This window comes from Sciurus carolinensis, chromosome 12 (assembly GCF_902686445.1).
Source record: "Sciurus carolinensis chromosome 12, mSciCar1.2, whole genome shotgun sequence".
Taxonomy (NCBI): domain Eukaryota; kingdom Metazoa; phylum Chordata; class Mammalia; order Rodentia; family Sciuridae; genus Sciurus; species Sciurus carolinensis.
In genome coordinates this window covers 60,850,127-60,877,886 of record NC_062224.1, presented here as the reverse complement: position 1 = coordinate 60,877,886, position 27,760 = coordinate 60,850,127, and the positions used below count along the sequence as shown (strand labels likewise).

Below are 27,760 nucleotides of genomic sequence, written 5' to 3'. Positions count from 1 at the left end.
AATGGATCTTTTATTTTATTTATTTATAGGCAATGCTGAAGATTGAAGAATGTGGTTTATTATATTACATTGTACTAATATGTATATTTATGTTCGTGTGTAGATATAAATATAATCATTATACAATTTATGGGAGGTCACAACTGCCCATGGGACCACATGTCAAGAATTGTGTGTGTGTTTGTGCTTGTTTTGCAAGGCATCAAACCCAGGGCCTCCCATATACTAGGCAAGCCCTTTACTACTGCACTACATCCCCAACTAGGAATCCTGCTTTAAATCATTGTTAGACCAAAGTAATCTCTTATCGTACCAAAGTATATACTTAACAGTGTCTGTTCGCTCCCTGGACATTGACTTTTCCAGCACTTTATTGGTATTTTAACTAGATTAAGATATAAATATAAAATTAGTTTATTTTCTCCATCAGAGTAATCACTTGAACAAAATAAAAGGAAGAGTTCCTATGGATGAATATATCACCATAAAATTATGATTATAGATCTTAAATTGTTACCATTGTGAAATGTATTCATTGATTATAAAAGCTACATCTAGGGCTAGGGATATAACTCGGTTGGTAGAGTGCTTGCCTCACATGTGAAAGGCCCTGGGTTTAGTCCCCAGCTCTACACACACACACACACACAAAGCTACATCTAGTTTTTTGTTTATTTTTTTTTTTGGTATGAGGGATTGAATACCCAGGGGTGCCTAACCACTGAGCCAAATCAGTGACTTTAAACAAAAAAACAACAAAAAAAACCCTTTATTTATATATGTATTTATTTTTATGTGGTGGTTAGGATTGAACTCAGTGCCTCGTACATGCTAGGCAAGCACTCTACCACTGAGCTATAACCCCAGCCCCATCAGTGGCCTTTTTTTTTTTTTTTTTTTTTTTTAATTTTTTTAATTTTTATTTTTTTTAAAGACAGGGTCTTGCTAAGTTGCTTAGGGCCTTACCAAGTTGCTAAGTCTGGCTTTGAACTTGTGATCCTCCTGCCTTAGCCTCCTCAACCACTGGGATTACAGGTGTTAACATTTATTTTTTTGTAATGGAAAAATGAGTCAAAAAACTGGTACTCCTTTTAATGTTGGTTGTATGCAGTCTATATCCTATTGACTTTTTAGGTTTCAGAGGCTATTTGTCATGTGTTTATTCATTTACTGCAATTATTAAGCATCTTGGTATGTGCCAGTAATTCTCTGTGGAAAATAGCATTGCATAAGACATAAGATTTCTGTTCTTCCAGAGCTTTATATCCCAGTGAGGAAAAGGGATGATTAAAGAAGTAGATTAGTACACATATTTACTATTATTTTAGGTCATGGTGTTAAATGCTGAAAAATAAAGTTGGGATAAGCAATATAAAATATGGTGTAGTATAGGGAAGTACTATTTTTAAATAATAGAGTCAGGGAGATTTAAATGATATTGGGGCAGGAAAATGGCAAGAATAATGAGAAGACGTGGGAATGAACATTACAGGTTTCTTAATAAAATATCTGAAGGTAAAGTATTACCAGAACAGTGGAACACAGGGTAGCTGTAGATGAGGCCACACAAGTAGAACTTGTTTACATATAGGGTCATGTAGGCCCAGATAATGAAAGCAAATTTGATTTGGATACCTCAGACTAATTAAAATCTGTTGGTAAGGCCTAAACACTAGTATTTTTTTTTTTTCAAAGCCCCTATGTTGATTCTGATAAGCAACCAGGTTTATTGAGAACTAGAGTAAAAGAATTGCTAGAAAAAAGAATGCTGGGAGCTGAGCTTTGGAACTCTCAAGTACTTAGAGGTGCTTGGAGTCATATGTCTTTAACTAAAACATAGCTTTTGGGGGGAACATTTGGGAATGAATATAGTAACTGCAATATACATATCCCCTAAAGTGTACAGACAATATCAACCTAATCAAGTGGAATCAATATAAAATAAAAATAGATTACTGTTTCAAGGGAACATTTTAACAATCATATGTTTTTTACAGTGACAATTTTGTCCCATGAACTCAGTGTTGTAGGTCAAAAAAAAATTTTTTTTTTGAGATAATAAGAGATGGTAAATGTTTTCACAAAATATTTAGAAGTTGTTTGCTTTTTGGGGGGGGGGGTGGGGGCGGGGACCAGGGATATTTAGTTTGTCTCCTGAATTAATTTCTGTTTCTTTTAGTGAAGGGGATGTTTTGAGTTTGCATCTGCTTCAGCTGGCTTTTGGTGATAGAAAATGTTTGGCATCAGGACAAACCTTATATGAGGTAAATGGCAATCAGAACATTACAATTTTGTTCTTTATTTCCCCAATTTAAGTGCCTTTGTTTTAAGATATTGAAAAGTTACTCTTGTATTCAAGTTATTATTGTATTTGCAATATAGTGAAAAAAGTATTAGATTAATGGCCTTTTAAGATCTCTAATCTATTTTACCCCTTTTTATGAAGGTAGCCCTCTTATCATTTTCCTCTAAAATGAGGGAACTGGGTTAGACTTCAGTTTGAGGCCTAATTAGTACTCAGGAAAAATAATTGTATCTTTTTTGCTCTAACATATCAAGCAGTACATGTGAGGTGATCTTATAATATGGTATACACATCTAGATTCTCAGATTACTACATGTTTTTCTGGCTGCATTCCTGACAAAATTGTGGGTGCTGCTTATGTAAGTATTTTGCCAACCCTCTAGAACAAGCTTCCCTAACTTATTTAAGGGGCATATCGATGAGTTTTAGGAAATTGATATAGTACCTGAATTATGTGTGGCATTCTTATGATAATACATATTTTTCTAAGGAAAATCTCAGTTTTCTATCTGATTATTAAAAGAACTGATAAGCAAAAAAGGTTTAAGAATTATTCTAGAGCAAGAATTTCAGTGAGAAAACAAATAGATTTGCTGGTGTGTGTGCATATGAATATAATTTGTATGTGTATGGTGCTGGAGATTAATTAATCCCTGTGTGGTGTGGTAGGGAGTGCATGTATACTTTTGATAGTTATTCCACTTTATATTCCAATTGATAGAGCATGAAGCTTCCTATAATTAATACCACTTTAGAAGATTTATTAGTAATCATTTTTTGAGTTTTTAAATCTTAGTTTTTTGTTTGTTTGTTTTGGCGGGGAGACTGAGGGTTGAACCCAGAGGTGTTCAATCACTGAGCCACATCCCCAGCCCTTTTTTAAAAAATATTTTATTAGAGATAGGGTCTCACTGAGTTGCTAAGTGCTTCACGAAGTTGATGGCTTTGAAATTGTGATCCTCCTGCCTCACCCTCCCGAGCCTCTGGATTACAGGTGATTGCCACCATGCCTGGTATAAATCTAGTTGTTTATGTTTTGTAGTATACAAAATTTTAGAATTTTTTTCAATAACTTGTTCTCTTCAGTTTTAGTTTTTGGGTTTTCATTGTATTATGTGAAAAAATCTTTAAATTTTAGGTAATGTTTAATTTTACAGTAACCTTTGCTTTAGAACCTTATTAAGATTTGTGTACCCTTGTGTTACAGGGGTTAGAGTACTGTGAAGAACGATATACACTGGACCTGGCAGGTGGAATATTTCCTTTGAGAGGACATACTAGTAATACCAAATTGTTGGGGTGCCAGAGTATAGAGAAATTTCGATCTCATGGTGACAGGGAAGAAAACATGAGTGAAGGTTGGTTAAAAGTACTCTGTAGCACCCAAAGTCTAGATTTAAGATTAATTGTGATGTAAAATTTATGTTTATTGGCTTCTGTCATACTCCTGGCAGTTAAAAAATTAGAATACTAATTATGGAATTTATTCAAGACTGTGTGAGATATACTATGTATTTTCTTTCTTGCCTCCAAATTGCTACGTAGAACTGAAGAATTGAATAGATAAGACTAATGAGGGAACTCTTGTATGTATGTTACATCGAATTTCAAACCAGAAATTACCTCTAGTCCTCATTAGTGTAGTCTCTAAATAATTGCCTCTATTTTTTAATTTTATATGTGACTCAAAATATCCTTATGTAGTAAAGTTGCATAGAGTTTTTATTTTAGCATTGATTTATAGTCCATTCCCATCAGTTTGAAAACCCTGTTTCCCTATTTGTAAGTAGTTATAAAGTGTCATCGTGAACATTAAATAAGATCCACATTCAGTTCTGGGAATGCTCAGGGACCTCATTCTATGTGTGTGATTAGTGAGACTTTCTCATAGTGAGCTTATTCATCCCAGAGATGCCTTCTGACCTAGTTCTCATATCAGTATTTGTTATCTGGCTTTCAGGTCCAGTTAAACATTCCCAAAACAGAATTTACCAGGCACTCTCTTTTTCCCCATTTCCATCTTCCCTTTTCTATTTCCCATTAGTAGTGTCTCAGATTTTTACTTTCCTCTTTTGATGCCTCCTTACTCTGTTGCAATTCCACAGCCACTGTCTAGGTACTCATCTTTTTTTCCCCCTCAGCCAGTATTCCTCTGAAGAATTAATCCTTGATGCCCAAAGAGCACCAATTTTAGGTAGCGAATTAACTTCTCTTTACTAACTATGTATGTACATCCTTGGATGGTCATTGAAATAATTTTCTACTTTGTATTTCTAGTATCTTAAAAGTAGTTGCTAAAATATTAACTGAAAAGAAGTTGGGATGGAACTTTTCTGATGAGAACTTTTTAATAATGCCCTGAAAAACAGTCAAGATATAAATGAATAGATCTCTTCTTACACATAGATGATAGAAATACATTTTCACAAATCTAATGGAATGTAAATCAAACTTTTATTGATGAAAAATCTTGTCGTAATTTTATTGGGATGATTTTACTTTGAGATTATTTTGTTTTTAGAGGGAGAATTTTTTTTTTTTTCTTTCAGCTCTATCTCCTGACACTAGTGTTTCAGTCTTTACCTGGCAAGTGAATATATATGGACAGGAAAGGCCATCTATATATTTGGGACTTTTTGACATAAATCGTTGGTATCATGCACAAATGCCAGATTCATTAAGGTATGATTTTTTTTTTTTTCCTTTTCTTTCTTGGGTATTTGTGTAACTAGTCAATAATTTAATGATTTTTAAATTTTCTTTTAGATCGGGAGAATATCTACATAATTGTTCTTATTTTGCATTGTGGTCATTGGATTCCGTTGTAAATAGTACTTCTCCACATAACATTTTGGATATATTAGTACATGAGAGAAGTTTAAGTCGAGGCATTCCTCCTTCTTATCCACCTCCTGAGCAGTATTTTAACCCAAGTACTTTTAATTTTGGTATGTATTTTCTTAATTTCACCTTTGAGAAACTATGCAGATGTATGTGAGTATACATTATAAAGAGACTATTGATAATCTGTTCATATCTCACTTTTTAACATGGATAATTTAAGGGTTTAACTTGATCAATGTATATGAGAAATTTAATACTTATGTTTATAAATAATTACTATTTTGAATTTGCTAGAAAAGATGAATTATTTTATGGTGATAAAGTTTGTTATTTTCATGATGGAAATACCTGAAAAAGTTTACTTAAAAAATTTATATGACAGTTTGATTGCTAAGTAGGTTTTTTTTTTAATCTTTTTTTTTTTTTAAGATGCCACTTGTTTATTAAACTCAGGAATTGTTCACATATCCTGTACTGGCTTTCAGAAGGAGGTAAGTAACAACTAGTAACATAGACTTTCTTAATTGAACTGAGATCCTATCTTAGAATACGGGGGATTCATGGTTTTAAACTTGAGTGTTAATTTTATAAACTATTACTTCATCTGAAATGATAGTTTCTACTAAGTTTATGAAGTGGCATGAATTACTAATGACAGCCTTCCAGAGGAAGGCATTGGGATGCTTTCAGTAACTTTTTGTGGACGTTAGCTACTCAGTCACCAAGGAAAAGAATGACTAGGCCAGTGTCTTATCGCATCCCTTTTAAAATTCTTCCTCTTGGTTCTTTTGAGAAAGAAGCTAAAAACAACCCATATTTATATAAATAATGTGTAGAAAAATACTTTTCCAAGGAAACAAACAGTTCTTTTAATTGATAATCATTCAAATGTGAATAAATACCATATACTTCATATTAGGTGTCTTTCATTTGAGACACAGGAATAATCTTTTGTATGTGCATCAAGTTTATTGATCTGTTACTAAACCTTCCAGCTTTAGATAAGATTAACACGGTTACCTTTCATAAAAATATGTAAGCTGGGCTGAGGATGTAATTCAGTTGGTGGAGTGCTCAACCCCAGCATCATGCAAACACAAAGTAAGCCATCTAAAATACTTATCAGTTCATTAACAGCTAATAGGCATTGTTGAGTTAAAGAACCCATTTCCTTGTTCCAGCAATCTAGTCTTTCATAAATTCCATTACATATTTTTTAGTTTTACTTGGGTTTAATTATAGAGTAATTAATTTATTCTTAAAGTTGATGAATTGAGTATTGATTGATGTCTTATTAATTTATCTATTACAGACTTTGACTTTCTTAAAGAAATCAGGACAGTCCCTCAATGAAGTCATTCCTGATGGTTATAATCGGTGTCTTATAGCTGGATTTCTGTCACCAAGGCTTGTTGATACTCAGCCCTCCAGTTTAAGTCAAGTGAGATGATCTTTAACTATATAATTTCTTTATGTTGATTACATGTTATTAGCTTTTTATTGTAATAAATTTCTATTAGATAATTTTTTAAAGGCAGATAAAAGTAGTATGATGACTACTATGTATAATCAGTAACTGTGGTCTTGGATTTTTCTTTAAAAAGTTATTAAAAAGTTGTCATTGTCTGACTTAGGGTTATAATGATTTTTCAGCCTTTTGCTGCTTGAGATCTCATATGGTTTTCCTTCCCCCCCTTCCTCCCTTTCTTTGATGATTTAGGAAGAACAGTTAGAAGCTGTATTGTCAGCAGCAATTCAAACAAGTTCCCTGGGACTTTTGACTGGTTGTATCAGAAGTTGGATAACTGAAGGTAGGTAGTATTCTGATTTTTAACTATTAGAACATTTTTATTTTAAAATCAATTATTAGTTCACTTTTTTTTCTTTTAAGTTGTGAGATAATTGTTGATTCACATGCAGTCGTAAGGCATAATATGAGGACCTTTATTCTACTTTTCTCTCCCCATTGATGCAGTCTGGTAAACCTCTAGTACAATATTACAACCACATATGTCATGTTTAACCCTCCCCTCGCCCATTTCCCCATCCCTAACTCCCTGGCAACCACTAATCTATTCTCTATTTGTATAATACTGTCATTGAAATTTCTTAAGTGGAATCATTCAACTGGTTATTTTTTGGGATTCACTTTTTCACTCAATTCTCTGGGTAATTATATCACTTTGTACACACATCATGTATGATCTTATGTTCTGAACCATTTGAGAATAAGGGATCATGCTTATTAATTCATATTTTAATATTAGTTTCCTTCTGAAAATAAAGACAGTCACTTAGAAAAGCACTTTGTGATTATGAAATATCAAGAACATTGATATTGGGCTGGGGTTATGGCTCAGTGGCAGAGTGTTTTCCCCACCTATGTGAAGCACTGGGTTTGATTCTCAGCACCACATATAAATAAATTAAAGGTCATTGACAACTAAAACAATATTTTAAAAAAAGAACATTGATATCAAGTGAAATCTTACCAGTGGTTTCAATAGTGTCCTTTTTAGCAAGTTGTGAGGGGGATAGTCTAAAATCATGCTTTGTATTTAGTTTTCATGTCTTTTTATTTCTTTGTGGTGCTGGGAATTGAATTTAGGGCTTTGTGCCTGTTAGGCAAGTGCTCTACCAGTGAGCTACATCCCCAGCCCTGTTTTTCATGTCTTTTTAATTTTCCTTAATCTGAGACCATTTCTAAATCTTTGTCCATCATAGATATTTGAGGGCTGAATTGTAGCTCAGTGGCAGAGTGCTTGCCTAGCATGTGTGAGACACTGGGTTCAATCCTCAGAACCACATAAAAATAAGTAAATGTTTTTTGTCCATCTACAACTAAAAATATTAAAAGAAAAAAGTAATTTGATCTTTAAAAAAATGTAGGCCTATTATTTTATAGACTGGCCTTTCAGTTGGTGTTTATTGATCTTTCTTCTGTTAGATTAAGGCTTTACATTTTTGGCAACATTTAATAGATAAAATAACGTGCTCCTTAATTGATGCACCGAGCAGGATAAATTATCCGATTATCAACTTTAATGTCAGTGTTTACTTTTGAATTTGATTAGGATGTTAACTCGCCATGTTTCTCTGCTGACCATTAACTAGTTTTCTGTTTGTGATTATTTTTTTTTTCCTTTCATGCTTATAAATAAGAACAACCAAATTCTGCTACTAATTTGCGCTTTGTTCTTGAATGGACATGGAATAAAGTGGTTCTCACTAAAGAGGAATTTGACAGGCTATGTAAGTAAAAGTCTGGATTTAGGACAAAATTTAATAGTTTTAAGTTGAATAATTTTTGATCATATTGAAGTAAATTCTTAAAAATGTAAAGAAGTTGCAAAAGATAATATTCATTTTTTTTATATTAAAATGACAAAAATAGATCTCTAGCATTTTATCTGGGGGCAGGGCAGGTACTCAGATTACATAATGCAGTTGTTGATCCTGAGTTGGCAGTTTGTAAAAGAACTCAGTTCCCGCTGGTCAAAAAATGCACCAAACCTGATGGCAGAGTATTCTAGATAAATGCCATGTCAACATCAGTAGGATTTGCTATAATGGGATCCATTGATTTTTATTTATTTATTCATTTTAATTTGTCCCTATTAATGACAGTGTAGGGTGACTGAATACTTTCAGAAGAGTGTTTTTCATCTTCGGGATTAGCAAATGAGTGAGGGTTTGAGAAGCTCAGGAAGTAAAAATTCACACGTGTACCCCTCTTCCTAATTCCAGAATATTTTCTATTTTTAAGTTAATAAAATTTTTAAGTTTTTGAGATAGAATTTTGTTGGGTTGCCTAGGCTGGACTGTTGGAACATTTGGGCTCTAGTGATCCTGCCACCTCAACCTGGGACTACAGGTGCACATTACTACGCCCTGTTGAAAAATGATTTTTACAATAGATTGTGACAACATGCTGATGTGCCACAATTGAAAATTTTAGAGCTATATATTACTTACTTTTGGTCATAGGAGTTTAATTTACAAAATATGCTGGTCGTGGAGTAAGGAGAATAATATGCCAGTTAACTTCAGAAACTCTTGTACTTCCTTCCTCACTTTTTATTTAAAATATTCATGGATATGCGAAGCAAAGTGATAGGTAACATCCCTGACATCCCTGTCCCCTACCAACACACTTTTCTTTTCTTTTTGATAATATTAGTTTTTAAGTATGTTGTACGCTTTGACTAAGTTTTGAGGTAACCAGTGAAATTTAAAGTCCATCATGATGAGTGAGTACAAAAATCATGTTAAAAGTACTAGTCAGGGTTTGGGGTTGTGACTCCTCAGCACCATGTAAAAATAAATAAATAAAGGTATTGTGTCCATCTACAACTAAAAAAAAATTTTAAAGTACTAGTAGGGCTGGGGTTGTGGCTTAGTGGTTGCTTCCCATGTTGCATGTGTGAGGCACTGGGTTCGATTCTCAGCACTGCAGTAAATACAATAAATAAAGCTCCATCGACAACTAAAAACATATTTTAAAAAGTACTAGTAATTTAGACTGGAAGTGTGGCTCAGTGGTATAGTGCTTGCCAGCACAGGAAAAAAATGAGCGAGGTAAACATTTTTAAAAAGTACTAATTTATAAGATACAGGATTGTACTATAAACGAAAGAAAAAATTAAGCTTACTTTAGAATGTATGTCACATGTTTTGATCATTTTTTTATATTTCATGATGAATGAACAAATGGACTTTGAAAGACATTTCACTCTAAATAATAGCCTAGCACAACTTAAGTTATTCTCAGTAGAAGATTTTTAAACCAACCCAAATTGATATGAGCTGGGCCTAGAGTCACATGTCTGTAATCCTAGCTACTTGGGAGGTTGAGGCTTTAAGAGAACAGCAAATTTGAATCCACCCTGGGCAAGTTAGTGAGTCCCTGTCTTAAAATTAAAAAGGGCTCGGGATGTATTTCATTGGTAGAGCACTTGCCTACTGGTTTAATCCATTAGTATCACCTCCCCATAGATAAATATCTAGTAAACATATGTATGTATTTGATCTGTATGTAGAGAGATTGGTTGTATAGTATTCTTAGACTGTTTATGAAACTATGAATATGAACAAAATTTTAAATATTTTTTATTTTAAAAAATTTCTTTAGGTATACATAACAGTAGAGTGTATTTTGACATATATGTATGTGGAGTATAACTTAAATCAATTTTAAACATTTTAGTGACCAGTTAATACTGTGTGTATGGAAGAGTGCCTGAAAATTCAGATCAGTATAAAAATGTATTTACTTCTTTAAGAGGAAAATGTTTGTCAGAGCTTATTATATTTTGTTTTAAGAAAAGGAAAAATAACTCAGTTTACAAACTGTACAACTATTAAGTCTGAGTATAGTGTAGTATTTCAGGGTTGAATTGGGTAATTCATTTCTTATTGAAAACTTAAACTTCTCTGCTAGTTAGTGGATTCTAAGAATTAAACTACAGAGCATGATGTTTTTTTAAGTGTATTGGAAGCAAAGAAAATTAGATTTGATTTGAAGGATTTTAGAATTAAAATATATCCAGACCAGGCATATTAAATTTTTAAAAAAATATTTCTTAGATGTTGATGGACATTTATTTTATTCCATTTATTTATGTGTGGTGCTGAGAATCAAACCCAGTGCCTCACACATGCTAGGCAAGTGCTCTACCATTGAGCCACAACTCCAGCCCCTCATATTAAATATTAATTTGATTAATTTGGTCATTAATTTGCAAATCCTCATCTCGTGATATATATGAAGATAAACTCTACATTGATATTATTTGAGTTCAAATTCTCATTGACTCTTGCTGATTTTTTTTGTTTTCTCCCAGTACTGGGTGCTCTACAACTGAACTAGGTCCAGAGCCCTTTTCTAAAAAATATTTTATATTAGGACAAGATCCTGGGCTGGGGAGATAGCTCAGCTGGTAGAGTGCTTGCCTTGCAAGCACAAGGCCCTGAGTTCAATCCCCAGTACCGCAAAAAAAAAAAAAAAAAAAAAAAAAGACAGGATCTTGCTAAGTTGCTAAGGCTAGGCTCAAATTTACAGTCCTCCTGACTCTGCCTCTGTTGTCGCTGGGATTACAGTCATGTGTCACTGCACCCAACTCTTTCTGGTCTTACATCGAAAACATCTTCTAGCTTCCTTAAGGATATTTGAAGATATCTTCCTTGAAGATATTTGCCATTTCTAGCTTGTCTTTGTAAATCTCAGATAGAATAATTCTTTCAAGTGATAGAAATTTGAGGAAATTTGCATTTGTGATTCTAATTCATTACTGTGTGGAAACTAATCTTGTGTTTGATTTTTGAAAGGTGTACCATTATTTGATGGTTCGTGTCGTTTCATTGATCCACAAACTATACAGTCTATCCAGCGGTGCCATTTGCATCTTAGCAACCTTAATACAGTCTTAAGCTGTTTTGCAACAGAGGCTCAGGATATCACTGAGAGAGGTATGCTTTTTATTTTTATATAAGTGTGAGTACATTATTAAAATTTACTTAAAAGATGGAATAAAGTTCTTATTTCCTATGTGGATCATTGTATAAAGGGCATTAGTTCTCAAATGCTGGAATGGTTTTTATATAAAACTGCAAAATCTTATTAAATGTACCATAAGCCAGTACTAAAACAAGCTTAGGAAATTCTGGAGTTAAAAGATGTGATGGTCAAGGTAGTATACTTCCAGGAGAGCTTCCATTTACGCATAGATGCGCGGTGCTGGGGATTGAACCCAGGGCCTTGTGCTTGCAAGGCAAGCACTCTACCAACTGAGCTATATCCCCAGCCCTACACATAGATTTTTATTCAAAGAGGTGACAATAATTTTTTTTTCCAGTTTTTGCCATTTTAAAACAAAAAAAGGCCAGTTTCATTTTAAGACCTGATTTGAACCTTTATTGATGATAAAATGTTAGTTTACACAAAATGTCTTCATTAGTCAATGGGGTTTTATTATTTTAGCATTTTGGAGATTTACAGTTTTTCATTTGTGGTTAATAAATTGAAAATTAAACAATCCATGTGAACTTTTCTTTACAGGAATGGTGGACTTAAGGAATAAACATATGGTTGCCCAGCTCATCTGTCAATATGTACAAATGGTTCTTTGGTTTTCCCATTCTGGGCTTTTACCAGAAGGCTTAGGTAAAATATTTACTTAATCTAATATTAATTGAAACATTCTGTATAATTTTATTGTTCTCTATGTTTCAGTCTTACTTTGTTCTACATCACTTACATTTTCTTTTCTTACATTCTTCTTACTTTGTATCTTTAGTGCCTCAGCCTGAAACCTGATACATAGGCTCTATATGTGTTCATTGGATTGAATAACATTTTTAAAAGGAAAGCAAATTTGAGAAAACTAGGCTCGAAAATGGGTTCAATATACCACTAGCGTCTGGGTGCAGTGGCACATGTCTGTAGCCCAACAGCTGGGAATGCTGAGGCATGAGGATTACGAGTTCAAAGCCAGCCTCAGCATCTTTGGGAGGCCTAAGTATATTATCAAGACCCTTTCTCTAAATAAAATTTTAAAAAGGACTAGGGATGAGCCTCAGAGGTTGAGCCCCCCCTGCCCCGCCCCAGTTGAATTCCCGCTACCAAATAATAACAACAATAACACTAACTATAATTTAGATTCATGGAACTATGGTTTTATAACCTAATTTGCTGGTCTCTTCATTTAGTGTTCTTTTCAATATGATTGCTAACTAATATTTGCCAAGAGTTAAATACTCCCTTTTGTGTAATAATTCATGCCAGTACCAAAAATTAGAGAATTCTCAGTATTAACTTTTTCTATTCATTGTATAGAATGCACTTTTAAACCTTCAATTGCTTGCATTTCCAGTAAGCACATCAGATTTTATTTAGAAGGGCTTCTGCTACTGCACACAATTTCTGTTAATCTTGGGTTTTCTTAATTCTTTTAGATTTTTAAATTTTTGTTTGTACCTAGGGAGTAAAATTATTTAGAACAGTTTGCAGGGTTTTAAACCAGCCAACATCCCTGTTATTGTAAACTTTCATGAGACATTGTTTTCTCACTTGTGTATCTATAAAATAAAAGAATGTGTAGCATCCTTGTATTACTACTTAAATGTAGGAAGCCTGCAGTTTTAAGCAGTATAATAAAATTATAGCATAATGCCAATGTATATAACTTCAAGTATTGTTGAGATATTCTGGAAAAGTTACTAGATTTTTTTCCCCCCCAACTTTAAAAAAAATCCAGATGATGCTGTGCAGTTGTCAAGGTTATGCTACAACTACCCGGTAATTCAGAACTACTACACCAGTCGTCGACAGAAGTGTGAGCGTTTATCAAGGTATTACATCCAGAACTTCAAAACACAGTTTAGAATTACTTCTGTAAAAAAGTTAAACTTTCTCAGAACAAAGTACATCATGCTATACAGTGATTAAATGTGTGGAATTCATGGGAAATACTAGAGTATGTTAGTGGTAATCCTGATTTACTTGTATCATTTGCCTTGACCTAATGATTATACCTTTATTTTACTCTTAATGTGTACTACCATTATTCAATAAACAAAACTATAACCATGAGGAAGTTCTATAATAAGCATGTTTAAAAAAGAGAGAGAAAAAAAAAACTTGAATAGCCTTGTTTCTCTTTAAATAATGATTATAGTAGTAGAACAAAGTTGTTTGGAGCATTGACCTTATATCTGGAACTAAAATAACTTCCTCAAGTTAGAATGCCAATTTTAAAAGAGCAGACAACATTTGTTAGCAGTGATTCACATTGATTCCACCTTTGTTAGCTCAGAATCACCAGGGAGTCAGTACCTAAAAAGTCCAGCAATCTGTAATTCTGATGCATCATAAAATTTGCAAGCCAATGCAAGTAGTTTATAATAACCAATTTAATTTATAAAATTTGTTTATAATAACTAATTTATAATAATGAACATTACCTTGGGAGTATGATTAGGCATATTTTAAAATTCTGTTAATTTAAAGATCTTTTATTTCCTAAGAATGTCCTTGGTCAAGTTTATTAAACTTTGTGATTCTATTTGTCATGTAAGTTATAATATCAGCATAAAATATGTGCAGGACACCTAATATAGAGCCTGACTCAGGAAAATTTCAATGAAGTAGAAATTGCTGCTATTGTTAATAATTAATATTAGATTAGGAAATGGGGACAGGGTCTCCATATCATATTGTACATGCTCAATAATAAATTTTTGGGTGAAATTATAACCAAAGATAAAAGAATAGCCCTGGTGATGAAATGCAAAGTATAACTTCGAGCTGGAGTAGTTTTACTACACTAGACTGCTATACTTAATGGTAATTTGCTCAATACAGTGAAAAATAGAATAGTTCAAGACATTTTCCTTGACAGTTGAACTTGCAGAATTTGAAGCAACTTAAGATTTTATCTGACCAGTGCTCCTTCGTTTCTGTAGTTCTTATGATGCTAAATGAGCTCCAATCTTTACCTCTCTTGTTTCTTTGATAGTAATTACTTTTAAGAGCTGGTGCTTGCTTTTTGATATCAGTAGTTAACATTAACATTAAATATATTTCTCATATTACAGAGGGAAGTGGAACCATGATTGCTTGATGATTGATGGATTGGTTTCTCAGTTAGGAGATCAAGTTGAGAAGTTGTGGAAACGAGATGAAGGAGGCACAGGAAAATATCCTCCTGCTAGTCTACATGTAGGTCGACAGTAACATGCTATCACTCTTTGAATCTTTGAAAGTATGGGAGAGAGGAGATATGTTTAGCTGTGTTGAATAAGTTAATGAATGAATGAATGTAAGATGCACTGAAGTTTTTTTCCATTTCTTTTCTAGGCATTACTTGACATATATTTATTAGACAACATTACTGAAGCAAATAAACACTCGGTTGTATCCTTTACATTTTTATCAAACATTTCTGTGATACCAAATACCATAAAATTTCAGAGTAGTAGTAATTTTATAGTAGATTATAGTAATAATCAAATGCAGTCTCACTTTCATGCTTGGAATTTTTTTTTTTTTTTTTTTTTTTTTTTAATAAAACCTCTTCACCCGCCAGGATCTCTTGGTTGGATTCAGCTGGCTTATGATTAACCTAAAATTATATGGAAAATTGTTTGTTTTTCTAGGGATGTGGTCCTTGCTTTTAATCAGATTCTCAAATGTGTCTAGGAGCCAGGCACAGTGGTCCATGCCTGTAACCCCAGTAATTCAGGATGTGCAGGCAGGAAGATGACAAGTGAGACCAGCCTGGCAACTTAGCAAGACCTTTTCTTACAGTTAAAAATTAAAAGGGCTAGGGATGTAGCTCAGTGGCAGTGCTCTGCTGGGCTTCAGTCCCCACTATAAACAAAAGCAACCAACCAAAAAAACTGTCTAGGGTTATGGGGCCTTGGCTTTTGTCAGATTCTTAAATGTGTCTAAAACTCTCAAGAACTACTGCATGAGGGCCAGTTGGGTATGGAGGCTTAGCTAAGGGATAGAGTACTTGCCTAGTAAGCACAAGTCCCTGGGTTGGACCACCAGCACTGGAAAGAATAAAACTAAACAACTGCTCTAAAATATTGCTGGCAAGTTGTCATTTTTAATGGGGTTTACTTACATGCTGGAAAGTAACACATCGTAAGTTAGCTTAATATGACTGTAGGCATTGTTTGAACTCTTTTTAATTTTTAGTTGTAGATGGACATAATATCTTTATTATTTTTATGTGGTACTGAGGATCAAGCTCTGTACCACTGAGCTACAGCCCCAGCCCCTGAACTCTGTAGTTTTTATAATGTTTTTGTGTTAACGTAAGGTTCATTATAATTGATAAGATTCATAGTGTTAGGCTGGGGCTGTAGCTAAGTGTTGGAAGCACTTGCTTAGCTTGTGTGAGGCACTGGGTTCAATCCCCAGCACCACATAAAAATAAATAAAATAGAAATATGCCCATCTACAACAAAAAATATTTTTAAAAATAAAGATTCATAGTGTCAAAAAATTGCTGACTTTTGCCTAATAAATGAGTTGGCTTACAGCTTTTTTTTTTTAACTACTCCTTTTATTTTGCATAATAATGTACTATAACATTATCTTTCTCCATTTTATAGCTCTGATTTTTAAATTTTCTAAATAAGCAAGTTTCTTAAGTTTGTTTCTATATGGAAAAAATATGCTTTAGTTCATTTCCTTTGTTGTGGTAATAAAATACAAAGAATAAATGAAGCATGGTATACTGGCTGTATCCACATTTGATGCAACTCTACTCCCAGCTTGATAGTTGAACACCTATAATCCCTGTTACTTAGGAAGGTGAGACGGGAGGATCACAAGTTGGAATCCAGCCTTGGCAACTTAGTGAGACCCTAACTCAAAATAAAAAGGGATTGTGAAATAGCTCAGTGGTAGAATGGTTGTCTAGCATGTAAGAGGCCCTGGGTTCAGTCCACGGTATCTTTTTTTTTCCCGTAGCTGTATCGAGGTAAAATTGAAATATAATAAAATGCACATATTTGAAATATGCAACTTCTTCAGTTTTGACGTTTTGAAACATACGTAACCAATACAATCAATATAAAAAGCATTTATATTACTTTGTTTTTTAATTTGAAATCATGCAGACTTTCCTGCATGATTTATTACATTAGAGATCAGTCACCGTAAGATACATAGAACCTCACTCCCACTGTCAGCTACTTCAAAATTAAATGGTACACTTATAAATATTTCGTATGTCAAGGAAGAAAGTACAAGAAAAGTAAATAAAAAGTGCTTTGGACTAAGTGATAATTAAAGCTTAAAATATCAATCTCCGGGATGAAACAGTACTGAGATGAACATTTATAACTTAAAGTACTTTTATCAGAAAGAAGCTAGATTAAATTATTTTCAAATTAGTAGGATGGAAAAAATAAGAGTAGGAGCAGAAATATATGAAATAGAAAAGAAATGATACAGCTAAAATTTTATAAAACTCAAACAAGTCTAATCAAGAAAAAAGCAAGAATGCAAAATTAATATCAATGGAAAGGGAACTGTCAAAGTAACCCTACACACACATAACTGAAAGTATATTAAGGTAATGTTACAATTGCATGCCAGCATATGTGATAGCTTACATTACATCCTTTGTTAGAGAAGGATCCATGTGCTGTTGAAAAGAAAATGTATTCAGTCATTGAAGTATGGAATGTTCTGTATGTGTTTTCAAGACTTTTTTAATGCTGTATTCTATTGCTCCCTATTCTGAGTACATATGTAGTAGTTTTTCTTTTTGTTCGTTATCCTTAATATTCTTTTTTAAAAGACCATTTATTTGCTACTTGATATTATGTATTCCTTTCCAAACAAAACGGATACTCCCATTGAATCTTTTCCAACTGCCTTTGCCATTTCCTGGGGACAGATTAAACTTATTCAAGGATTTTGGCTGATCGATCATAATGACTATGAGGTAAGTCAGTGTAAACTTTTCCTAAGTTACTAGGATTTGAGAAAGCATACTTGACTAGATTAAGTTTGATACTAAGGATCATAATCTTATTTCTATAGGTAATTTAAGGAGAATTCAGTTTAATCAAAGCTTTCACCAGGCACTACCTTGTGCAACAAGAATATAAGGATAAAACTTTTTAGAAACAAGTTACTTATTGTCTAAAGAAGGAAACAAATAAGAATTGTGAATAATACAAATACTGTGGTATGTTAGAGATACGTTTGGGGTGTTGAGTGAACCATAAAAGGCAAGATTTAGCATTGATATATGAAACTAATAGTGGAAAGATTTTATGTATAACTTGAGGTCTAGAAGGTATGAGGCTTTTGTTAAAACTTATTCTTTAAAATATTATATGTTAGTGTAATTCCTTTTAGCTTATAGTAAAACTTATTTTATTTTGATCCCTCCCTTCCCTGGCTTTTAATATTGCTTTTCATTTTAAAGTTATTTTCTTTGTTTAATTCCAAAGGATTGTATTTATATTTTACACATTTCATGTCATTTTTGCAGAGTGGGTTGGACCTTCTGTTTCACCCAGCTACTGCAAAACCTCTGTCCTGGCAACATTCAAAAATTATTCAAGCCTTCATGAGTCAGGGAGAGTATAGACAAGCCCTCAGATACATTCAGACAATGAAGCCAACAGTGTCCAGTGGTAGTGATGTTATCCTTCACCTTACTGTTTTGCTTTTTAATAGGTAAGTACATCTTTCGAAAAGTACAGACTCTTGATCATGTATGTTAATGATATGAAATTGATGGAATGGATAATAACAAAATGTATTTTTACTTTGGTTGCATTCCCTAATATCATACACCATGTCTCTCTGTCTCTCTGTCTCTCTCTCTCTCTCTCTCTTTTTTATTTTTTTGGAACTGGGCATTAAGCCCAGGGCTTTGAGAATGTGAGGCAGATGCTTTGCCACAGAGCTACATCCCAACCCTATCTATGCCTCTTGTTTTTTTGGTTTTAAGAAAAACATACAGTGCCTAATAGAATAAAATAAGAAGTACCTTGAGAAAAAAGGGTGCCAAACTTAAGATTTACAGTTTTTTCTGTAAATGCTGTGATTATATAATGCTACTTAAAATGACTGAAAACACAAACCTTCTGAGACTCACCCTGGGCTAGATGAATAAGGTGTTCCTGTTTTATTGAGCTACCTTAACTTATAGTGTAGTCTTTGGGCTCAAATAGATTTGAATTTAACCTAACTGGTACCACACTCATTTAAAATAAGGTCAAAAGCAAATATTTTCAGCCAGGTACAGTTGTGCATACCTATAATCAAGCTAATTGGGAGGCTGAGGCAGGAGGAAAGCAAGTTTGAGTTCACCTTAGGAAACTTAACCAGAACCTGTCTGAAAACAAAGATTTTTTTTTAAGGGATGGGAATATAGCTCAGTGGTAAAAAGCCTTTGGGTTTAGTCCCTGGTACCAAGCAAAAACAAACAAAAAAGGCAGTTAATTTTTTCTGGGAATGAGTTTCCCATTTGTAACATTGTTATGGCAAAAGCACTATTATAGTGGCCAACAGAAGTCATACATCATTAATAAGTGGTGGATAATGGTTGTTCAACCTTTATTGTCATTTCTTGAAGTTAACCTAACTCCACCCTCAACCACCTCCTCTTTATTATCAGTCTCCTATCCTACAACTTATTCTAGTAACCTCTTGATTATGTGAGACACATTTGTGGACATACCATTATAACTCTGACTTGGCTGTTGTGCTTACAAGTTAACCATTATGCACTCTACAGTGTGCACTTGAGTTAAAGTCTTTATATTGTCAATTGTTAACATTGCTTATTTAGTCTTCATATCATAAAGGTGCAGTAGAACTTAAAGATATTTTTATATATAGATATAATCATTTTCTTCATTCTTTTTTTCTACTTTTGGGGGGTTTATTTTGCTGTACTGTTTAACTCAAGTTGAATGATTATCTTACCCATTCCAGCCTTTTTATTATTATATAGTGACCTTTATTATATGTAATTGTTGATACATCTGCGTCTTATTTATATCCTGTGTATCTTTCCCAGTCTTCTTTTGCTCTGGCCCCTAGAAATCAGTGGTTCCTTATTTGCCTGTTTGGAATTTTTTTTCTCACTGTGGTTTTTGCCATGCATTTTAAGACTATTTATATTGACTTTAGCATCTGAAGAGTTTGTCATAGTTTTTCAGGCTAGCTTCTCTGCCATATTGCCAAGAACCCCACCACACTGAAATGACTTTCTGTATTTGTTTTTTTGTTTTGTTTTGTTTTGTTTTTGCGGTTCTGGGGATCGAACTCGGCCTTGTGCTTGCGAGGCAAGCACTCTACCAGCTGAGCTATCTCCCCAGCCCTCTGTATTTGTTAACTGCTAACACCCTAGCCTATCTTTTAATCAATCAAAAATATTTCTTACTGCTCTTCATAGCATTATCACTTTCTATTATAGGAAGCAGAATAATAGAATTAGTATTCTTGTTTGTAAAAGACAGCAATGGATTTTTTGAAGTTGGAGATAACTGTATTTTCCTACTATTGGGGAAACAGGAAAGAATGTTAACCTTTTGTCTTTTAACAATACTCTATATTCTGTTAACAAATTAATATTTGATTAATTATACCAATTTTATCTTACTATCCTACTAGTATGTATATCTGCTAAATTTAGGAGTAATGTAAAATACATTTTTACTCATTTTAAAATTTGTCCAAAGACTGGGGAGGAAAAGAGGCATGTGGAGTGTTTTGGGCTTCGTTTTTAATAAGATATTCATCTGCTTCAACATTTATAAAGTATAAAATGATAACACAGAGAATTTCTAGCTTTTCTCCTGAACCCAATCATTAACAATTAAGTTCATCCTTTTGAGATTTTCTGGACAAACATTAGCAAAAATTGCGAAATATGCTTTTTAAACTTTAGAGTTCATTTCATAACAATATATAAAGAGTTTCCTTGCTTTCAAGTGTTCCATAGTTGTTCATTTTGTGGATGGAAGTGCAATTTTTTTTTATTTCTTTTAGTTATCGATGAACCTTTATTTTTTATTTATATGCGGTGTTGAGGATCAAATTCAGTGCCTCACATATGCTAGGCAAGCACTCTACCACTGAGCCACAACCCTAGCCCGAGATGTGTAATTTAATGTAGTTTTGCTGTTCTTAAAGAATGCTATAGTGAGTATCTGCATTTTTCACATGCATGGATTTATTTTTTAGAATGAAATTCTAGGGGTAGAATAACTTAGTCAAAGGATATTTGCAATTGCAGTTTTGAGAGATAAGGCAAATTGCTCTCCATGAGGGTCACGCCATTTTGATCCACCCCTGAGGTCTTTTTTTTTTTTTTTTTTTTTTAATTAGTTGTAGATGGACACAATATCTTGATTTATTCATCTTATGTGGTGCTGAGGATTGAAACTAGAGCCTCACATATGCCAGGCAAGCGCTCTACCACTGAGCCACAACCCCAGCCCTCTTTTTCTTTTATTTATTTAGTTTAGTTCTGTATGTGGTGCTAAGGATCAAACCCAGTGCTTGGTGCATGCTAGTCAAGTGCTCCACCACTGAGCTACAATCCCAGCCCTGATGTCTTTTTCATAAGGAGCTATTTATTATGTAATTTGCCCATTTAAATTCTTTGCCTCTTTTTCTGTATGTTTGAATTTTTCTTAATTGATTTATTATTCATTACAGAAATTAACCTTGTTGTGAGATTTTCATTTACTCTTTAGTTTGTCATTTATCTCATCATTTTTTGGGTACTGAGGATTGAACCCAGGGGTTTAACCACTGAGCCACATCCCCAGCCCTTTTTATTATTTTATTTAGAGATGGGGTCTGCTGAGTTGCTTAGGGCCTTGCAAAGTTGCTAAGGCTGGCTTTATACTCTTAATCCTCCTGCCTCAGCCTTCGTGGCCACTGGGATTACAGGTGTATACCACCATGTCTGGTCGTCATTTATCTTTTCATAGTGCTTTGCTTATAATGAATTTTGCTGTCCTGAAAATTATGATTATCATATTTTTTCTTTTCTAGGTTTTAAAAATTTTTTTCTCATGGTTTTTGCTACCACTTTATTGCTTTGTTTTTATTTAAGTTATTAATTCATCTGAAATTTCTTTAGCTATAAGCATTGTTTCAAAATGATTTTACGGGGCTGGAGATGTAGTTTAGAGGTATAACAATTGCTTGGCACACACAAAGCTCTGAGCAAGTCCCTAAAACTGAAAAAAAAATAAAATAAAGTAAGACAGGCATGGTGGTACATGTCTGTAATCTAAGTAACTTGGCGAGACCCTTTTTCACTGTCTCAAAATAAAAAAGGGCTGTGCATCTAGCTCAGTGGTAAAGTACCCCTGTGTTCAATCCCCAGTACCAAAAATAGAAGAATAAACATTGTTGAGCAGAAACAGTAGACCAGTATAATTAAGTCTTCATTAGCACATGAAATAAAATTTAAATAATACCAAGATTTTGTTATACTTCTTTATTTCTCCATATTTGATTTTTTAAAATTAATACTGAACTGTTCGTTTTATCTTTCTCTTTCTACAAAAAAGGTTTTGCTCATTTTAACATTTCTAAATTTTGATTGAGTGGAAAATTTACTACATTTTTTTTTTCCTGTACACGTGTGCATGTGAATACAGACACCCATCCCTGTTTTTTATTCAAGCTGTAATGACCACACTGTCATACTTTTTTTTTTTTTTTTTTTAACCATTTTTTTTTGTGTGTGTGGTACTGGGGATCGAACTCAGGGCTTTGTGCTTGTGAGACAAGCACTCTACCAGCTGAGCTATCTCCCCAGCCCCATACTTGTTTTGATAGAAAGAAATACAAGATAATTTCATATGTAAATTTTAGAGATTTTACATCTTTGAGTTGTTGACCTTTATAAAATCTGTGGAATAAGTTTAAATATTCTAGTGCTGGAGTAATAAAATTAACGGATAGCCCTGACCTTCTTCCAACAGCAGGTGCCATTTGCTTTGCTGAGTATCTTTGTGTCCACAGGAAGTCTGGGTCAGTGCTGCAAAATTTCCTTACATTATTGCTCATTATGAATACTAATGGCTATAACTTTTACTTGCCATGAAATGAGTGGTTTTATTCTGCTCCCTTTTTCTCCCATGAAAGGTCCACCAGAAATTTAGTTGCCAGGTTAATCATTGTCAATCTTAGTATTTATCTTTCAAAATTGTTTTCTTGTGTACTTAAATGCGTAAACATTTATAGGTTTTGTTTATTGGTTAATTTTTTTTTCTTCTTTGTGACACTGGCATTGAATCTAGGACCACATCCTAGGAAAGAGCTCTACTACTCATATTTACCCCAAATATCACAATTAATTTTTTAATGTTGTGATCACTACTTAAAACATTCTAACTTGCCCCCCTTTTAAACTTAATCTTTTTCCTTGGAAGTATATATCTGTGACATATAGGGCTAAGTAATAGTTCACTGTGTATCTTTTTGCATTTTTGCTGTCATTTATATAGATGATATTCCTTGCAGTGGCCTACATGTAACTTAAATTTTAATAGATATACTCAAGTGAACTTCAAAGACAAGGCTATTAATGCAGCCTGAGTTGAACCTTTTTCTAAAGGTCAAGAATCCCTGTCTTGATTTGGGGAAAGACCTAATGTAAGAAACACAGCTTTATTTAAATTATCTCATTTCTCAAAGAAGGACCTTCCATTGCCTCTGCTATGGTCTGTGACTGTTAAATTTGACTCCAGTTCTTTAAGAAGACCTTGCTCTGAATCACCCCAAATCAGCTATACCCTTCATCTCCCATGAATAAAATATGCTTATTTCCACCTGTAGACCTTCATTCATTTTCTTTTCCATTCTTTTTTTTTTTCTTTAATTTATTTTTATTGTAAACAAATGGGATACATGTTGTTTCTGTTTGTACATGGAGTAACAGCATACCATTTGCATAATCATACATTTACATAGGGTAATGATGTTTGATTCATTCCGTTATTTTTTTCCTCCCCCCCACCCCTCCCACCTCTCTTTTCCCTCTGTACAGTCCCTCCTTCCTCCATTCTTGTCCCCCTCCCACCCACCATTATGTGTCATCATTCGCTTATCAGTGAGATCATTTGTCTTTTGGATTTTATGTCAAATAATCACCACCTTAAAAGCCTGATATTTTTCTATCACATCAGTCTTTAATTCTCTCTAGGCTTCCTTAATTTTTCGTTTTATTGTGAACTTCTATTTTGCTTTCATATTATTTTACACTTAAAGAATACAGAGCAGCATAATATTAAATCTTTAAAGTTGCCCTGTTATCGTGTTGATGTTATTAGCCAAATTCATTATGCAGCAGTTAATATCCAATACGTTTTTAAAGTCTTTGTAAATTGCAGTACAGGCTGGGGTCGTAGCTCAGTTGCAAAGTGCATGTCTACCACATGTGAGGCACTGGGTTTGATCCTCAGCACCACATAAAAAATAAACAAAATAAAGTTATTGCGTCCAACTACAACTAAAAAAAAATTTTTAAAAAGATTGCAGTAGAAAATTATCTTTTAAGATTCTCTAGGTAGATGCCGTTTTGAACTTTTTGCTGTTTTGCCATTTAGTTTTATCTAAAACTAAACTTTGATAATTATTAATTTTAGGTGCCTGGTTGAAGCCTGGAGTTTATTGCGACAACATTCTAATAAAGTGAATGTAGAGGAATTACTGAAGCATGCCTATGAAGTCTGTCAGGAAATGGGCTTAATGGAAGATTTACTGAAGTTACCATTTACAGACACTGAACAGGTAATCATTTAACAGTATAAATTTACCACAAATTCAGGGTATATTGATAGTTTACAAATCCATTCTGTTCTTCTAGGAGTGTTTGGTGAAATTTTTGCAGTCCAGTGCCAGTGTTCAGAATCATGAATTCCTTTTAGTTCACCATTTGCAGCGTGCCAATTATATTCCTGCTTTGAAGCTGAACCAGACTCTGAAGATTAATCTTATGGTATGATTAAAGTTGTTTCATTGTGTGGGACAGGGGAATAAGAAACTGAAGACTTTGGTTTGGTTTTGTTTTGGTAACTACTCTGCCTTTTATTGTCTTAAACTTGGAGTTCTTCTCATCTCTGTATTGTTATGGCAAGCTGGGTATTATTACTTGCCTCATTCTTTTTTTTATTCTCTCATTCCCACTACATCTCCTCTCTGATTTTTATATTTTTATATGACATTTATGTTCTGACATCTGCCCACAGTCTTGTCACACTAACTACTTTACTCAGGGAAAATGAGAGGAAGAAGTGGAGATAACAGCAGAAGTTACATAATTCAGAGTTTTGGATTTCAAAGGTTTAAACTGATTCTTAATTTGCTGTGTGCTTAGGACATGCTCTGAGCCTTTGTTTCCTCATTTGTAAACCAATAGTATCTCGTTGTGAACTTGTGAGAGGGCACAGATTTATGAAAGAACACATTGACTAACACATGTAAACATGCTTAATAAATGATAACCATTGTTTTTATTAGTTGTGAAGGAACAAAGTTTGGTAGTGGAGATTTTGAATTTATTGATGTATAATTAATTAGGTTTGTGTGCAAAACCTTCAGTTTGGAAAAATGTAGGTAGGAGGAAGAAATTCTTGTATAATCATAATTATATTTTAACTGGTAAATACATAACTATAGCATCTATTATTTTCAGAACTAAATTTTTACCAATTTTGATATATTCAATAGAATGATCGGGATCCTCGTTTGCGGGAGAGATCTGTGGCTCGAAATTCTATATTAGAGCAATATGGGAAAATCCTTCCTAGAGTCCAGAGAAAATTAGCCATGGAAAGAGCTAAGCCTTACCATCTGTCAACAACATCAGTTTTTCGAGAATGTAAGATTTCACCGAAGAATGTCATAAACTCTCAGGCTATTAAAAATATTGAATGATTGCTTCTCTGAAACTCTCATTACCTTATATTGCTCACTTTTACTAATGCTTTCATCACAATCTTTTTTTTTCTTTTCTTTTTTTTTACTGACTACTCTGTTCTGTGAAATGTAGGATTTTCCTGGGAAATTTTTACAATTTATTTCTTAGTGTAGTGTAGAATGAAAATCTTTTATTTCAGTTGAAGACATCTGCCCAACTTTTAGTTAAATAATTTACCATATCCTTAAACACCTGAATTAAATTTCTGCATAGCTATAGTTGTTAAAACAAATATAATTTAAACTTTATCATGACTTCTGTGTTGTCCATTCTTTGATATTAATTACATTGTTAAAATTGTTTTTGTTAGAGATTCAATTAAATCATACATCCTTTATATTACAGTTTCTAGACCCAAACCATTATCAGCATTTCCAAAGAAAGCCATGACAGGAACAGTGTTATCAAGATCCACTTTCATCAATAATGTGTTATCTAGAATTGGAGAGGTGTGGACCAGCAATGATCCTAGAAATAGCATCTCACTTTATAATAGGTATGTTTTTCTTACACCTTTTAAGGTCATGCTACTTGCAGTTTTTCCTGAACACCAGAAGTATTTTATTACAATCTATTCTCATTACTGTAGTGTCTATTATTATCATATGTAAAGAGGAAAAGCATTTTGTGGTAGTTACTTTTCTTATAAGAAGAATGATTTTTATCTTTAAAAGTGATATGTTTACTGTAGATATTGCAGAGTTAAGAAATGAAAGCCCTTTCCTTTTCCATCTAATCTTTTTTAATCAATGCAGTTTGTGATATGTAATCAAAAGTTAAATTTTTATTTTAATTTTCTTTGTAGTCCTAAAATAGAAGCAGCATCTCCTATAGTATATTCTTTCCCACATCTACAACTGCCTGAGGCATTTGTTGGAACTCCCATTTCAAAAGCATCACAGAGGATTTCTAGGTGAGAGTTCATTAAATCATCCTTAAAGAAACGATGTTAGGCAATAATTACAACTATAATTTTTAATGTATGTTTTGTTAAAATTTGTGGAAATTTTAAATCAACTGGTAGTATACTTAAAACTTCTAATTTTAGGCATCTTAGTGAAAAGAACTAATTTTTACTGTAACTTGGAGTAAAGTAAAATGTTAGACTTTTTTTTTTCCTTTAATATTATTTCCTTGTTACTTGGCATCTGAAGAAGGTTGTTTTTGTAGCTAATTACTAATCTTGATTGGTTCATATTGAAGCTTTCTCCTATACAGCAGAGCCTACTCAGTGTTGCGTATAATGTCAGGTGCAGTAATACTATCTATATCAATAATATGATATGACTTAGTAAAATAAAAGTTTCACATCTAAATGAAATTGTGATTTGTAAGTATGTATTTAACAACATCAGACAGTCAAAAAATAGTCATAGGGGCTGGGGAGATAGCTCAGTTGGTCGAGTGCTTGCCTTGCAAGCACAAGGCCCTGGGTTCAATCTCCAGCACCGCAAAAAAAAAAAAAAAAAAAAAATAGTCATAACTGGTAATATGACTCAGTGGGAAGAGTGCTTGCCTTGTATACATGAGGCCCTGAGATTTATCCCCATTATTGCAAAAAAAGAAAAATTCTCTTGAGATTACTGTAAACCTATTCCCATGGCTAACTGCAAAAATACATAGTGTTGACAAGGAATGCAGAGCAGTTTAAACTCTTATGCATTGCTGGTAGGAACATAAAACTTGCAGTTTCTTATAAAGATCAACATACATTTCCCTTATGACTCAGTAGACCCGCTCCTGCTTGTTGACCCAAGGGATATTTAAAAAAAAAAAAAAAAAAAAAAAAAACTTAAAAAGTGTTCATAATCATTAATAGCAGAGAACTTTGTCCTTCATAATGGCCATGATGGTTGCAAATCTTTTATTAGGTTTTACCAAGGACAAAAATTATATCTTTTTGCCAGGCACGGGATGCTGCATGCCTGTAATACCAGTGACATGGGAGCCTGAGGCAGGATTGCAAGTGCAAGGTCAGCCTCTGCAGCATAGTGAGGCCCTGTCTCAAAATCAGAATTGAAGGGCTGGGGAAGCTCAGTGTTAGAGCACTTGCCTACATGTATGAGACCCTGAATTCAGTCCCCAATACCATAAAACAAATAGTCAATAAAATGAAAAGGGCCAG

The 27,760-nt window shown here is 33.5% G+C and overlaps 1 protein-coding gene across 4 annotated transcripts in view; it reads left to right on the top strand.

The window, feature by feature from the left end:
- Positions 1 to 27,760, top strand: part of Ahctf1 (AT-hook containing transcription factor 1) — a 71,887-nt gene that overhangs the window by 23,140 nt on the left and 20,987 nt on the right. For all 4 annotated transcript variants that reach the window (XM_047520419.1, XM_047520418.1, XM_047520417.1 and 1 more), the window contains 20 exons: positions 2,180 to 2,264; positions 3,513 to 3,663; positions 4,855 to 4,987; positions 5,072 to 5,253; positions 5,579 to 5,640; positions 6,462 to 6,590; positions 6,870 to 6,960; positions 8,312 to 8,401; positions 11,477 to 11,617; positions 12,207 to 12,311; positions 13,405 to 13,498; positions 14,744 to 14,867; positions 15,006 to 15,062; positions 17,467 to 17,613; positions 18,169 to 18,356; positions 24,302 to 24,446; positions 24,523 to 24,654; positions 25,386 to 25,536; positions 25,981 to 26,131; positions 26,441 to 26,548. In XM_047520419.1, the coding sequence (XP_047376375.1) occupies positions 2,180 to 2,264; positions 3,513 to 3,663; positions 4,855 to 4,987; positions 5,072 to 5,253; positions 5,579 to 5,640; positions 6,462 to 6,590; positions 6,870 to 6,960; positions 8,312 to 8,401; positions 11,477 to 11,617; positions 12,207 to 12,311; positions 13,405 to 13,498; positions 14,744 to 14,867; positions 15,006 to 15,062; positions 17,467 to 17,613; positions 18,169 to 18,356; positions 24,302 to 24,446; positions 24,523 to 24,654; positions 25,386 to 25,536; positions 25,981 to 26,131; positions 26,441 to 26,548 (2,466 nt within the window). The remainder of the gene's footprint in view (positions 1 to 2,179; positions 2,265 to 3,512; positions 3,664 to 4,854; positions 4,988 to 5,071; positions 5,254 to 5,578; positions 5,641 to 6,461; positions 6,591 to 6,869; positions 6,961 to 8,311; positions 8,402 to 11,476; positions 11,618 to 12,206; positions 12,312 to 13,404; positions 13,499 to 14,743; positions 14,868 to 15,005; positions 15,063 to 17,466; positions 17,614 to 18,168; positions 18,357 to 24,301; positions 24,447 to 24,522; positions 24,655 to 25,385; positions 25,537 to 25,980; positions 26,132 to 26,440; positions 26,549 to 27,760) is intronic.